This window comes from Gorilla gorilla, chromosome 8, assembly GCF_029281585.2.
Source record: "Gorilla gorilla gorilla isolate KB3781 chromosome 8, NHGRI_mGorGor1-v2.1_pri, whole genome shotgun sequence".
Classification (NCBI taxonomy): domain Eukaryota; kingdom Metazoa; phylum Chordata; class Mammalia; order Primates; family Hominidae; genus Gorilla; species Gorilla gorilla.
The window spans coordinates 96,556,901-96,572,474 of NC_073232.2; the positions used below are offsets into that span (position 1 = coordinate 96,556,901).

Here is a 15,574-nt window from a genome sequence, read left to right on the forward strand (position 1 = left end):
AGACTTTCCCCCATGCCTGCCCTGGGCAGAGGCTCCTCTCTTGCAGGCCTTGTTCAGGATGACCCTGTACTTGAAGTGCCTTCTCATTTCATCACTGTCTTAAACATCAAAGTCCACCTGTGGCCCCACCTCCTTTAAGAGCTGTGTGAGCACCTTGGTGCAGATGGCTTCTCATACATGCCTCAATACAGGCTTGTGAGAGAGATAGTCCTGTGCCCATTTCACAGATGGGAAGCCGATTCAAAGACATTCAAGGACAAGTTTGATGTCACACTGCTAAGTGGCAGAGCCAGGACTCAAACCCAGGTCATCTGACTCCAGGGCCTGTGCTCTCTACATCTCATTGGTTACTCAAGACTCATCCTTGGATGAGAACCTGCAAGGGTTTTATGATCCTTTTCCTAGACACAGCTGAGGAATGAGCAGGAAGAGCTGCATTTGATAGGATTATTACTGACACTAAAAGTTAATGTTCAACTCTAGACGGTGGCTCTTCCTGGGCAGTTGGTTCCTGCTCTCACCACTGAAGCCAGTGCTGAAACCTCTCTGGGCTGGGCATTTACAGCTTTCTGTGTTACAGGTTACTAAATGCATCTTGAAAAGCTGGTTTTCCTCTTGGGAGGGGCTGACTTTACCCTTTAGGAGAATTGCAAGGCTACTGGGGCCCTGCCCATTGGGAAACGCCTCTCTGTGACTCTATAAATGTCCAAGGTGGCCCCAGGGGAGGACTTCTGCAGCACAGCTCCCTTCCCAAGACGTGAAAATCTGCCTTCTCACCATGAGGCTTCTAGTCCTTTCCAGCCTGCTCTGCATCCTGCTTCTCTGCTTCTCCATCTTCTCCACAGAAGGTAGGGGAGCCCCCAGGGTGCAGGTCCCTGAGCAGGATTTCAGCATCTGGGAAGACTCTGATCGGGATTTGTTGGAGGGCAGGCCTTGGCAGGCAGTCCAGAGCCCCGGAAAGACGGGCTCTTTCTCCTGAACCTATGGGTTTGGGGCTCAGGACTGCCTGCAGGTGGCTTGGGGGTTCCATTCACAGCCCCTGCACCCCCAAATACATACCCAGCCTAAGTAAAGTGGTGTGTTCACCATGCAAACACACATACAATCTCTCAGCTAGATTACTGTGCTTAAGTCCTACCTATCTAGAATTTCTGGAACCATTATCTTGTACTTGTGTCATGCTTGGAACAGTAAATTAGTGTTGGGCAAATGAATACATTAATTAGTAGACCATCTAAGTCTGAACATCCCAAAACCTCATGCCCAGAAAATATCCATGAGCAGCTGGAATGAAGGTGTGTGTGGTGGGGAGGTGGGGTATGTTTATGCATGTTTAGAAGGGGACACCACCTTTTTACCTCTATAGATATGAATATTTAGCTCTCTTGCCCTTTTTCTTTTTTTTTTTTTTTTTGAGATGGAGTCTTGCTCTGTCACCCAGGCTGGAGTGCAGTGGCGCTATCTCAGCTCACTGCAATCTCCGCCTCCTGGGTTCAAGCAATTCTCTGCCTCAGCCTCCCAAGTAGCTGAGATTACAGGTGCCCACCACCAAGCCCAGCTAATTTTTGTATTTTTAGTACAGACAGGGTTTCACCATCGTGGCCAGGCTGGTCTTGAACTCCTGACCTCGTAATCCGCCCACCTCGGCCTCCCAAAGTGCTGGGATTACAGGCGTGAGCCGCCATGCCTGGCTGCCTTTCTTGATTCAGATAGCTGAGTGTTTCAATCCATTTTTCTCTTGTCTAACCCTCTAGAAACTGCCTACATTTATTTTTTGTTTTAGTGGTTATGGTTACTCAAACTTTTGGGTGGGGGGAGCTGGAGCTATAGAAATATATAAAGAGAAGAAAAACACTCAATTCCATGATCCAAGAGTAGCCATGTTCAACATTTTATTTTCTTGCATGTAGAATTTTTAAAAATTAATTGATGTACCTCTATATGTTCAAGGTTATATCTTTTTTATTTATCACTATACATATTGTTATAATCACCCAAAATGCTTATGATTGAAGATATTCTGGAAGCATTTACAACCCAGTGTCAGCAGCAGCCATCTCTGAGTAGTGGGATTATAACAAGTGTTTGTTTGTTTTACAAAGTTTCTGCGATGAAAATGTGCCACATATATAATAAGGAAAACAGTGATTAGAATTCCTCATAAACACAGCCCGTGACATGCAATTTATCAGACATGCATGTTGACTCTATTTCTGGACATGTTGGAGGTTGCCAGTGATACCCTAGTGACAATTAAATGAGGATAGATATCTTCCCCCATAAAGTTTCCTATCCATTTAGGACTATCTGTAGCAAACTCTTGAAGTAGCATTAATCAACTAATATTTTCAGGTATAACTTGCTACAAGTGAATGTACTATGATGAATTTACATGCTTAGACATTTAGATAGTTCACAATTGTGTGCTTTTCCTTTTTTGAAGCAAGATCTTGCTCTGTTGCCCAGGTCGGAGTGCAGTGGCATGACCACGGCTCAGTGCAGCCTTGAATTCCAGGGCTCAAGCCATACTCCCACCTCAGGTTTTCCAGTAGCTGGGAAAACAGGTGCGCACCACAATGCCCTGCTAATTTTTAAAATTTTTTGCAGGGACGAGGTCTCTCTATGTTGCCCAGGCTGGTCTTGAACTTCTGGACTCAAGCCATCCTCCCACCTTGGCCTCCCAGAGTGCTAGGATCACAGGCATGAGCCACCACACCTGGCCTACTTTGCACATTTTAATTATGTGGTAAAAGGTATATGTGTACATAAAGTATGTCCTTTATTCAGGCTTTTTTTCTTTATCTCTTTTTTTTTTTTTTTTTTTTGAGACGAAGTTTTTGCTCTTGTTGTCCAGGCTGGAGTGTAATGGCATGCTCTTGGCTCACCACAACCTCCGCCTCCCGGGTTCAAGCGATTCTCCTGCCTCAACCTCCTGAGTAGCTGGGATTACAGGCATGCGCCAACATGCCAGGCTGATTTTGTATTTTTAGTAGAGATGGGGTTTCTCCATGTTGGTCAGGCTGGTCTCGAACACTCGACCTCAAGTGATCCGCCCACCTCAGCCTCCCAAAGAGCTGGGATTACAGGCATGAGCCACCACACCCAGCTCAGGCTTATTTTCTTAGGCTAGATTGCCAAGGGGAGAATTATTATGTCAAAGAAACTACTTATTGGACAGGAATCTGAAAAGGATGTGTTTTGGGGCCATGTGTCTCCCAACATTGTTATTTCTGAAAAGTAAATCACAACAAGGCCCACTCTTTCCCTGGGACCTCTCGTAGCCTGGCTCATCCTGAGTTTCTCTGGATAAATATTCCTGAGCCCTATGCCTTGGAAGGGGAAGCTCACTCACAGACAAGCCCACTAAAGACAGTCTCTCTTCCTTTGTGTCCACCCTCAGGTAAGAGGCATCCTGCCAAGGCCTGGTCAGGCAGGAGAACCAGGCTCTGCTGCCACCGAGTCCCTAGCCCCAACTCAACAAACCTGAAAGGTAAGTACCCCCACCTCGTCCAGACTGTGGGGGAGAAGTTCTACAGTGGCCGTGGGACCAGCCACAGATGCTGATCAGTCCCCACCCATGGCTGGCATCAGGCTCTGGCTGGGAGGACATCTTTGTTTTGTTGATTAATTTGTTGACTCCCCCCCAAAAGTCAACAAATTAATTATTTTAAACTGAATACATTCTGCCATGGAAAAAAAGCAGGATGCAATTAGAAGATGTTGTGTGGAAACACACTTACTTTAGGTGGGAGGTGTCTGAGGAGGTGACATTTATGAGACCTGGCTCATTTATGAGCCAGGAGCCTGGCTGAGGACTGTGGAGGTGGGGGATGCAGGCAGAGGAGGCAGCAAGGGTGAAGGGCAAGAGTGGGGTATGGAAGACAGATGGCAGCAGGGCTTGAGAGATGCTCCCAGAAGCTAAGGACCAAAGCTGCCTGTGAACCCTGTGGACCTGGGGCACAGATCAGCATGCAGGTCACCAGCAGGGGAGTGGGCCTGAGGGTCCAGAGAGCCACAGCTTGGCAGGAGATAAGGCAGCCCCAGAGATGCCAGCAGGCAGCATCCAGGCTGCATGACCAGAACGAGGCCCAGAAGAGCAAGGCTGCCCTCTCCCTGAGGCCTGGGGACACTGGGAGGCCTGTGGCGGACAGGCCCAAGCTCAGGAGGGCTGCGGGCACCCAGTTCCCTGCACAGGGGCTGCAGGCCCAGAGCAGATATTCACTGGAGTTGCCCAGCCCAGGTGGAAGGGTCAGGCTGCTGGAGCTTGGGTAGGGCAGGCAGATCCCCAAGGGGAGACTGTGGACCCTGAGTCAGACAGCCTGACACCAACCTGGGGCTCCTGCCTGGACTCTGCAGCCCCAGAGCCCACTCTCAAGAGGCTGAGGAGGTCCCGGCCCCACTTGCTCCTCTGCGGCCATGGCCCATGGGGTCCATGACCAGCACCGGAGCCTCCATGCCTTTCCCAGCTACCAAGGGGATGCTCAGCTGTGATGCAGGAGAGGGATAGAGGGAGGAAGCAAGACAGCATGACTCCAGCCGCAGACCTTCTCCCGGAGATGCTGACAGCCCTTTCTTCCAAACTGGCATCACACCCAGCCGGCCAGGATAAAAATAACCAGCTCTCACACACCTCTTGCTGAACCAGTGTGAGGTGCCAGCCCAGGCAGGATGCAGGGTGAGCGCAGGCTGTGGCTCTGCTCCCCCAGGCCCCCGGTTCTGTGAAAGAAGGTGAAAACCTTCCAGAGAGAGGTGGAGGCGAGCCCCAAGAGCTCACACCTTCCCCCTCCACTTCCCCTCTCCTGCACCAACTGCTCAGAGGCAGGAAGTTGAGGAGGTGTGTGAGCCCCCACCACAGACACACACACAACAAACCAAAACACACAAACACAAATACCTACACACATAAGTAGATACACACCACACAACCACACACACAGACACACACAAATACATGCTCACACCACACCACACACTATAGACACACAGACACATACACACTACACAACTACACACAGACACACAGCATATACACACAACACACGGTATAGTGATACACACCTAGACACATATACACAGCACAAACACACACCACACAACTACACACACAGACACATACTACATGCACTCTACACACACACACCACGCACTATACATGCAGACACAAGGACACATACACACTACACAACTACACAAACAGACACACACTATATACACAAACACACTACATGCACATACACACTACACACAATCATACACACATAGACACATGCACACAGCACACACACGTATACCACACACAGACCATACACAAGTACATCTACACACAAACACATACCACACAACTATACACACAAACACACATAAATACATACACACAAATACACAACACTACACAACTATACACACAGACACACACACAAATACATGCACACACAGACACACACAATACACTCAGAGACACTACACATGGACAAGCAATTACACACACACACTACACAACTACACACACTACACTCCTATGCTACACACAGCACACACACACTACACACACAGATGGACAGATATACACCCAAGCACACACAGTGCATAGGAGACGTGGCCATGTTAACTCCCGTGCAAGTACACGTGCATCCGTTTTCTCAGTTTTGTTACTTCCGGAGAATAAATCTAGGTGTGTGGCTTCTGTGCTGAGACTGAATTTGTTTTTGTGTGTATATTTTTAAAATTCCATTGTAGAAATTTATGAACAACTTAGAACAAGAAGAGCAAAACAAACATATGTATTGGGTCCTTGCCATGTGATCTCATTTAAATCCTTGAGACCACCGTGGGGAGGTCTCGTCACCATTATATAGATTGGGAAACTGAGACAGAGAAAGAAACTGAGGCAGAGTCAGAAACCAGGATCTTTCCACCTCTTTCCACTACAACAAACTGCTTCCCCTGTAGACAGAAAGTGTTCTGTAGCCTGTGTATGAAGACATGCACGTGCAAGCCAGACGGCTGACTTCCCAGAAGGAAACAGCCATCTGGGCTGGGATCTCAGCTCCACCACCCGCTGGCTGTGTGCCTTGGAGCAAGTCACCCAGCACTGCTAAGCCTCAGTCTCCCCCTCTGTGAAGAGGGAGTTATAACAGAATCTGCCTCACTGGACCATGATGAGCCGTCGATGGGTTCATGTCTATACAGGACTTGGCATCAAGCCTGCCACATGGTGCCCCGTAAACATGTCCTGCTGTTGCTATGGAGACAGACCCAGCCCTGCCAGGGCTGCTGGCACAGGAGATGAGCAACTCCAACACCGACAACCAAAGCCTGCACGTTCTTGTCCAGGCTTGGTGGTTCCACCTTCTGTCTTATGGACTGATGCTGGGATTCAGCAAGGAGGGAGATGAATCAGTGTTCCCAGGGTGTTGTGTAAGCAACGCCAGGATTGCTGAGTGTGCCAGGCTCCAGAAATCTGGCCTCGTGTGCTCCAGTTCACTGACGTACGACAAAGCCCGTGCATCTGTCTGTAGAAATACAAATTAACTCAGAGTTGCCTAGAGGGTGTTCCTGAGCCAACAACACCAGCTATGACACACACTTGCTGAATACTGACTACTCCTCGTTCTATGGTGTCTTTCTTGAGTACTGCTTTATATGTCAGCACTGTGGTAGGCCCATGGGGATGACAATATGTGGAAGGCCCAGGACTCTGGGTCAATGTGACAAAAACATCTTCAAAAATCAACATGCTAAATGGCTGATTTGCTGAATTTATTACATTTACCAATTTGCTTTAAAAAGGCTTTTTTTTTTTTTTTTTTAGTATTTATTGATCATTCTTGGGTGTTTCTCGGAGAGGGGGATTTGGCAGGGTCATAGGACAATAGTGGAGGGAAGGTCAGCAGATAAACATGTGAACAAAGGTCTCTGGTTTTCCTAGGCAGAGGTCCCTGTGGCCTTCCACAGTGTTTGTGTCCCTGGGTACTTAAGATTAGGGAGTGGTGATGACTCTTAACGAGCATGCTGCCTTCAAGCATCTGTCTAACAAAGCACATCTTGCACCGCCCTTAATCCATGTAACCCTTAGTGGACACAGCACATGTTTCAGAGAGCACGGGGTTGGGGGTAAGGTTATAGATTAACAGCATCCCAAGGCAGAAGAATTTTTCCTAGTACAGAACAAAATGGAGTCTCCTATGTCTACTTCTTTCTACACAGACACAATAACAATCTGATTTCTCTTTCTTTTCCCCACATTTCCCCCTTTCCTATTCGACAAAACCGCCATTGTCATCATGGCCTGGTCTCAATGAGCTGTTGGGTACACCTCCCAGACGGGGTGGCGGCCGGGCAGAGGGGCTCCTCACTTCCCAGACGGGGCGGCCGGGCAGAGGCGCCCCCCACCTCCCAGACAGGGCGGCGGCCGGGCAGGGGCTGCCCCCCACCTCCCGGACGGGGTGGCTGCCGGGCGGAGACGCTCCTCACTTCCCAGACGGGGCGGCTGCCGGGCGGAGGGGCTCCTCACTTCTCAGACGGGGCGGCCGGTCAGAGACGCTCCTCACCTCCCAGACGGGGTGGCGGTGGGGCAGAGACACTCCTCAGTTCCCAGACGGGGTCGCGGCCGGGCAGAGGCCCTCCCCACATTCCAGATGATGGGTGGCCGGGCAGAGACTCTCCTCACTTCCTAGATGGGATGATGGCCGGGAAGAGGCACTCCTCACTTCCCAGACTGGGCAGCCGGGCAGAGGGGCTCCTCACATCCCAGAAGATGGGCGGCCAGGCAGAGACGCTCCTCACTTCCTAGACGGGGTGGCGGCCAGGCAGAGGCTGCAATCTCAGCACTTTGGGAGGCCAAGGCAGGCAGCTGGGAGGTGGAGGTTGTAGCGAGCCGAGATCATGCCACTGCACTCCAGCCTGGGCAACATTGAGCACTGAGTGAGCCAGACTCCGTCTGCAATCCCGGCACCTCGGGAGGCCGAGGCTGGCAGATCACTCGCGGTCAGGAGTTGGAGACCAGCCCGGCCAACATGGCGAAACCCCATCTCCACCAAAAAATACGAAAACCAGTCAGGTGTGGTGGCGCGCGCCTGCAATCCCAGGCACTTGGCAGGCTGAGGCAGGAGAATCAGGCAGGGAGGTTGCAGTGAGCCGAGACAGTGGCAGTACAGTCCAGCCTTGGCTCAGCATCAGAGGGAGACCATGCAAAGAGGAGGGAGAGGGAGAGGCCTCGGCTCAGCATCTGAGGGAGACCGTGCAAAGAGAGGGAGAGGGAGGGGGAGGGGGAGGGAGAGGGAGAGGGAGAGGGAGAGGGAGAGGGAGAGGGAGAGGGAGAGGGAGAGGGGCTTCTTTAAAATTAATTTTTTTTTTTTTTTTTTTTTTTAGTAGAGGCAGGGTTTCACCATGTTGACCCGACTGGTCTCTATCTCTTGACCTCGTGATCCACCCACCTCAGCCTCCCAAAGTGCTGGGATTACAAGTGTGAGCCACCACGCCCAGCCTAAAAGAATATTTAGAACATTTATAGCAATCTGTATAGCAGCAAGTCTTTTTGTTGTTGTTTTTTAAGAAACAGGATCTTGCTCAGTCACCCAGGCTGGAGTGCAGTGGCACAATCATAGCTCACTGCAGCCTCAAACTCCTGGGCTCAAGTGATCCGCTTCAGCCTCCCCAGTAGCTGGGACTACAGATGCGTGCCATCACACTCAGCTAACTTTTCTATTTTTGTAAAGACAGCGTCTTACTATGATGCCCAGGCTGGTCTTGAACTCCTGGCCTCAAGCAACCCTCCTGCCTTGGCCTCCCAAAGCACTAAAGTGCTGAGATTACAGGCGTGAGCCACTGCATCTGGCCCAGTTCTTTTACAGGAAGTTTCAATGTGCTGACTCTATTGGCTCTTTACGGGCGTCAAGCACTATCCCCAAGCCCAGGGGCTGCCCAGGCTTAAGCTGGGGTCAGACTGATGGCTGTGAAGGCCCCACCAGCCAGGAAGTACTGTGGTCCTGAAGCTTCATTCAGGCCACCTTCCTTCTACGCGTCCTGGGGCCACAGTGAAGCTATCTGGGAAGACTGGGAAGGTCCTGTGGGAAGTCTGGAGCCTGAGAGGCTACCCAGGTCCTGAGAGCTCCTTGCCCCCTCACTGTTTTTGAAACCCAGCAAAATGGCTGAGCCCATAGTGGGAGACTCAGGCTGGAAGGGGCACAGAGAGATTCCTCCCTCGCCATAGGGTTGTCTCTGCCTTCAGGAAGGAGCTCGGACTGCATGAACAAATGTTACCCATTGAGGACATGAGGTTTTCAGTAACGACGATACCAGGATGGACATGAGGGCCCAGAAAATAGACCCTGGAAAGGAGGAGGTGAAGAGGGCTGGCAGCCCATCCTTCCCAGTGGCTCAGTGAGAGGGGCCTCAGACCCACGGTCTTGCTCCTTGTGATTATATCTGTTAGCCATAGCTGCAGAACAACCCACTCCCAATTTTAGTAGCCCAAAGCAGTGTTTATTCTTTTCAATGAGTCTACAGGTCAGCTGGATATTTCTTCTAGTCTTGGCTGGACTCATTCTTCTAAGATTTGGATGGGCAGCTCTGCTGATCTTGGCTGGGGTCTCTCATATTTTTGATGTCTGTGAGTCTAGAATGGTCTCAGTTGGAACAACTAGCCTCTCCTCCATGTGGTCTTTCATGCTCTCCGCAGGCGAGCCCAGACTGTTCACGTGGTGTCTGCAGAGTTCCACTTATGTAAATGGAAACACGTAAGGCCTCTTGAGGTACAGGCTCTGAGCTTCCCTCCTTCATCTCTACCACATTCATTCTGGCCAAAACAAGTTGCAAGTCCAGTCCAGATTTTAGGAGCAGGCAAATAGACTCCATATCATGATGGGAGAAACTGCAAAGGAGAGATGGAGAATTGCAACCATATTTGCAACCAGTCAACCACAAAATTTACTGTAAGAGCCAGAGAAGATAGTCTTGGGATCTGAGGTGAGGAAAGGAGGTGGAGGAGGATCAGGGGTCAGGAAATCATATGTCTCCACCAGAAATGCTGGTGGAAAATGCTCATGAAATGGTAAGTTATGGAATGGAAAAGAGTAAGTTACGCTATATATTACTAGGATTATCACTATGGGAAGATCAAAGCACTTACCAATAGAAAAAAAAAACAGAAAAACACACCAATATTATCACTTATTTGTGGTTAAGACGTGAGTGGATGGATGAATTATAATTAAATTTATTTCTTTGTATAGCTAGTGCTTATATAGCAATTACTAGGTGTGGGTGGCACTTACATCTGCTAACTCATTTGATCCTTACAATAATCCTAAAAGTTAGATACTATTACTATTCTCACTTCTACAAATGAGGCACCAAGCACAGAAAGGTTAAGTAACTTGTTGAAGGTCCCACAGCTACTAAGTAAGTGATAGATTCAGGCTTTGAATTCAAATAATCTGGCTCGCTCCAGATTTCATGATCTTAATTACCACACCACATTTCATATAGTAATAATCTGAAAACAGAAGGAGAAAGAATAATCTCATGACCATAACTTAGTAACCCTTCTCATTCATTTGTGTGTCCTTTGTTTTTCATACAAACGTGTTTACCTGGTTTTATTTTTAATTAATTATATCTCATTTTTTAATTTTTAAACTTAAGTCAGAATCATTTTTCTTCTTGTTGCTACGCAGTGTTCAGAACCACAGGGTTTTGTCCCCATGAAACATTTCCATCATCATGAATTATCATTAATTTTTTATTTTATTATTTATTATTTTTTTTTTCGAGACAAGGTTTCACTTTGTCACCCAGGCTGGAGTGCAGTGGCTCAATCATGGCTCACCACAGCCTCACCTACCAGGCTCAGGTGATCCTCCCACCTCAGCCTCCTGAGTAGCTAGGACCACAGGTGTGCGCCATCATGCCCGGAAAATTTTTGTATTTTTGGTAGAGACGGCATTTCATCATGTTGCGCAGGCTGTTCTTGAACCCCTGGACTTAAGTGATCCACCTGTTTTAGCCTCCCAAACCGCTAGGATTACAGGTGTGAGCCACTGCACCTGGCCAAATTATCATTACTAATTAACAATTTCTCTATTATAGGATATTCAGATTGTTTCCAGACACTTTTTTTTTCTGCAATTAAAAACAAAACTATGGGCCAGGCATGGTGGCTCATGCCTGTAATCCCAGTACTTTGGGAGGCTGAGGCAGGAGGATAGCTCGAGGCCAGGAGTTCGTGACTAGCCTAGGCGACATAACGAGACTCCCATCTCTCTTAAAAAAAAAAAAAAAAAAAACTATAAAAATAGTTTGATGCATGCAGCTTTTTCTTTCTTGTGGATGATTCCTCCCATAAATGGGACTGGTTTGTCAAAAGATGCAAATGTAGTTTTGGGACACATTGCCTGGCATGTGCCATCTGGAAGGAGACAGCCAGAGGGCCCAAGGGCACACATCCATGTGCAGACCCTCCTACCAGAGTCATTAGAAACAGGCCTCCCAGACTTAAGGCAGCTTAGGTGGGCTCCACTTAGGATCAGCCACTTTCTCTTCCTCTTCTACCAATCAATTAGGTTCCCTCTGATGGGACTGAAATAATCTGGGCTGGTCTTTTTTACCATGAAAAGCCCCTTCTGGGCCTCCAGGGAAAAGGATAAGATCTAATTCTTGCTTTGAATTTTTTTTTTTAAATGTGTTTGAAAATGCAACTTAATTGTGTTTTCCTCTCTCTCCCCCCAACCTGGCTCTGACCTCGCCACCTTCCTGTCCTTGTCCCTCTTGTCTACTCATTGCTCCTCCCAGGACATCATGTGAGGCTCTGTAAACCATGCAAGCTTGAGCCAGAGCCCCGCCTTTGGGTGGTGCCTGGGGCACTCCCACAGGTGTAGCACTCCCAAAGCAAGACTCCAGACAGCGGAGAACCTCATGCCTGGCACCTGAGGTACCCAGCAGCCTCCTGTCTCCCCTTTCAGCCTTCACAGCAGTGAGCTGCAATGTTGGAGGGCTTCATCTCGGGCTGCAAGGACCCTGGGAAAGTTCCAGAACTCCACGTCCTTGTCTCAATTGTGCCATCAACTTTCAGAGCTATCATGAGCCAACCTCACCCCACAGGGCCTCAGTCGCCACCATGTGGGCCTCTCCAGTGCAAACCACCGAGCATTCCACCATGACCGGTCACAGCTACAAATCCAGAGACCATCAATCCTGCTATGGTGCAGGGTGGCAAGCACCCAAGGGTGGCTGACCAAGACTGCAGAGTCTCCTCCATCTTCAGGTCCATTCAGCCTCCTGGCATTTAACTACCAGCATCCAGTGGTCCCCAAGGAATCCCTTCCTAGCCTCCTGACATGAGTCTGCTGGAAAGAGCATCCAAACAAACAAGTAATAAATAAATAAATAAACTCAATGCAGACACATCCTTGTTTGACAAGGTCAGTGATAGAGCCTGAGGCACAACTTTCTGCTAGAAGAAACCTGTCCCTAAAGCCTTCCCTGCAGGCCACTCTTTGTCACAACACTATGTAACTGTGTGAGGAGCAGGGACAGAGGCCCTGGGTCTGGCACAACAGGGCTCGAAGCCCTGCCCTGCTAAGGGTGTTCTGTGTGAGCTGGGCATGTTGGGTCTCTTCTAGAAAACTAAGATTACAGGACCTACTCAGAGGACAAATAGCCAGGTGTGAAGTGCCCACAAAGGGCCTGGCACACAGAGGGACTTGGTTCAGGGAAATCCTTGCCTCTCCTTCCCCATCCTGGGGGAGGGTGTTTATGCTCACGGTGAACACAATGCTGCAGGGCTGAGGCTCAGAGGGCACAGATGGCTCAGGTCTGAGCAGCTTATCTCTCAACAAAGCTCCCTTCTAATCCGATTCTCACAGCAAGGTGAGAAGCCCCACCGCTGCACCCTCCACAGCTGCGTAGGAGAACGCCAGGCCCCCTCTGGGCTGATGGGCGTAGGAGAACGCCAGGCCCCCTCTGGGCTGATGGGCGTAGGAGAATGCCAGGCCCCCTCTGGGCTGACGGGCAGAGATTCCCTGGCCCAGGGCTCTTGGGACAGTGGTGCCCAGGGCTCTGGGGACAGTGGTGACCAGGGCTCCGGGGACAGTGGTGCCCAGGGCTCCGGGGACAGTGGTGCCTAGGGCTCTGGGGACAGTGGTGCCCAGGGCAAGTCAGAGTCTTTGTCTTGTCACAGGCCAGATTTTTCACATCTCTTCCATATGTTCCACTCCCAGGCTCACTCACTCACTCAATCGTTCCCAGGCTCTGCAGTGTTCTGTTCACCACGGGCATAAATACCCCTTCCGAGTGGGGCAGGGGAGGCGGGGACTTCCCTGAACCCAGCCCCTCTGTGCACCAGGCCCTTTGCTGCACTTCACACCTGACTATTTGCCCTCTGAGCAGGTCCTTTAATCCCCATGTTCATCTATCCCGGGGTAGTAATTGTCAGGCCCTGAGCTGCGTTCTGAGGCTCAGAGATGAACAAATATGGTCCCCTGATGTCTGAGAGGCAATCATTTCTCCACAAAGCTGTGGGCACCCAGGTAAGAACAGAGGGCTGGGACTGCAGGAGAAAGAGTGGAAGACGAGGAAGGAATGAAAAGACTGCTCAAACTCAGCAGAAGACGCCAGCCAGAGAAGGGGCGCAGGATGTGTGTGTGTGTGTGTGGTGTGCAGAGGGGTGTGGAGGACATTGGAGGTGGGGGGGGGGGGTTGTGTGGTGTATGTGATGAATGGTGTGTGTGTACGGTGTGTAATGTGTGTGCGTGATGTGTATGTGAGGGTACAGGATTTGTGCATGTGTATATGTGAAGTGTGTGTGATGTGTGGTGTGTGTGTGAGGGTATGGACTTTGTCTGTGGTGTGTGTGCCATATGTATGTCTGTAGCATGTGTGTAGTTTATACAGTGTGTGTGATGTGTGTTGTCAATGTGTGGTGGATGGCGGATGTGTGGTTTGTGGTATGTATGGTGTGTGTGTGGAATGTGTGATGTGTGGTGTGTGTGGTGTATGTGTGTAATGTGGTATGTGTTGTGTGTGGTGTGTGTGATATGTGGTGTGTGGTTGTATGTGTGGTGTGTATGATGTGTATGGTGTGTGGTGTGACTGATGCATTTGTATGGTGTGTGGTTTGTGTGTGTGGTATGTGTGTGTGTGCGTAGGGTGTGTGGTGTGTGATGTATGTGTGTGTTGGGGCATGTGGTTTGTGTGTGTGTGTGGTGTGTGTGTGGTGTATGTGTGGTATGTGGTGTGTGTGTGGTGTATGTGTGGTATATGGTGGATGTGTGGTTTGTGGATATTGTTTGTGGTATGTATGATGTGTGTGTGGCATGTGTGATGTGTGGTGTGTGTGGTGTATGTGTGTAATGTGGTGTGTGGTGTGTTGTGTGCAGTGTGTGGTGATGTGTGGTGTGATGTGTGATGTGGTATGTGGTTGTGTGTGTGAGGCATTTGTGTGGTGTGTGGTTTGTGTGTGTGGTGTCTGTGTGATTGTGTGTGTGTGTTGGAGTGTGTGGTGAGGGATGTGTGTGTGGTGTGTGTGTGTGTGTGTGTGTGTGTGTGTGTGTGTGTGTGTTGGGGTGAAGTAAGGATGCAGCAAGGGCCAGGCAGGAAGCTTGAGTGTTGAAGAAGTCAGCAACTGGACAGCAGCATCAGGACAAAAGGGAAGCAGAGGGTTCAGCCGGGGCCTATGGAAGGGCCTGGAAAGTCCTCAGTGTTTGGGGTTTATCTTGAGAGCAATGAAGAACCAGAGATTCAGTAAGCAGGAGAGAATGCCATGAGAGAGGGCCATTAAAAGACAGAAGGAAGGGAGCTGAGGCAGGGGTGGCAAGTGCGGCACCAAGGGCCAGGGTTGGGGCATTCAGAACAGCAGTGGAGAGGCTTTGGAGATGTGTTAGCTGCGGGGCTAACACGTCCACAGTGGCGGCTCCGTGCTGTGTCAGACCCTCACCAGGAACTCCTTTGGCAAGGTGAATCACCCAGCAGCAATGCAAGAGCTGGCCATTTCTGTGTCCTTCTCCTCTCCCTTGTCTCTTCTCCACCCCAAGCCCCAAAAAAGGTAAAGAAAAAAGCCACACACACAAAAATTAAACATGCGTGCTGGAGAGTCAACCAAAAGGAAGACTCAAAGGCCGTGTGCCCCACTGATAAGCTGACTTGCTTCTGGGAACCATGGAAAGGAAGGGGAGCAAGAGTTCTGGAAGCCTCAGCCTCTGTGAGGGCTGTAAGTGAGGAAGACTAGATATTTAATACACACAAATAAGAGGAAGACACAGCCTGGCCTGTGGGAAAGAAGGAGCACCTTCTCTGAGGGCCAGGATTGCAGGGTCACAGCTGTGAGCCACAGCTGTGAGGACACAAGGCCCTCAAGGGACACCAGCCCCTCAAAACAGCCTAGGTCAAAGAGGAGAACATAAAAGGAGCAGAGGACCCTGCACTTGCTCCGCCCTAGCCTGTCCTATCTGTCCTTCTGAGGAGGGAGGGAAAGCCTGTGGCGGGTTCCCAGGCCAACAGAGATGCTCACGCAAAGCTAGAGGTCCGTGGCTCCTTGGGAGCAGGTGCTGCTTCCCTCAGAGATACCAAAAACTTTCCT

At 49.9% G+C, this 15,574-nt stretch overlaps 1 protein-coding gene across 1 annotated transcript; it reads left to right on the forward strand.

Moving 5' to 3' along the window:
• The first annotated feature begins 722 nt into the window (after positions 1 to 722).
• On the forward strand, positions 723 to 11,886 carry GPR15LG (G protein-coupled receptor 15 ligand). The gene is made up of 3 exons (XM_004049695.5): positions 723 to 848; positions 3,401 to 3,490; positions 11,791 to 11,886. The coding sequence occupies exons 1-3, from the start codon at positions 779 to 781 to the stop codon at positions 11,874 to 11,876; spliced, it is 246 nt and encodes an 81-aa protein (XP_004049743.2). The 5' UTR covers positions 723 to 778; the 3' UTR covers positions 11,877 to 11,886.
• Positions 11,887 to 15,574: the final 3,688 nt, after the last annotated feature.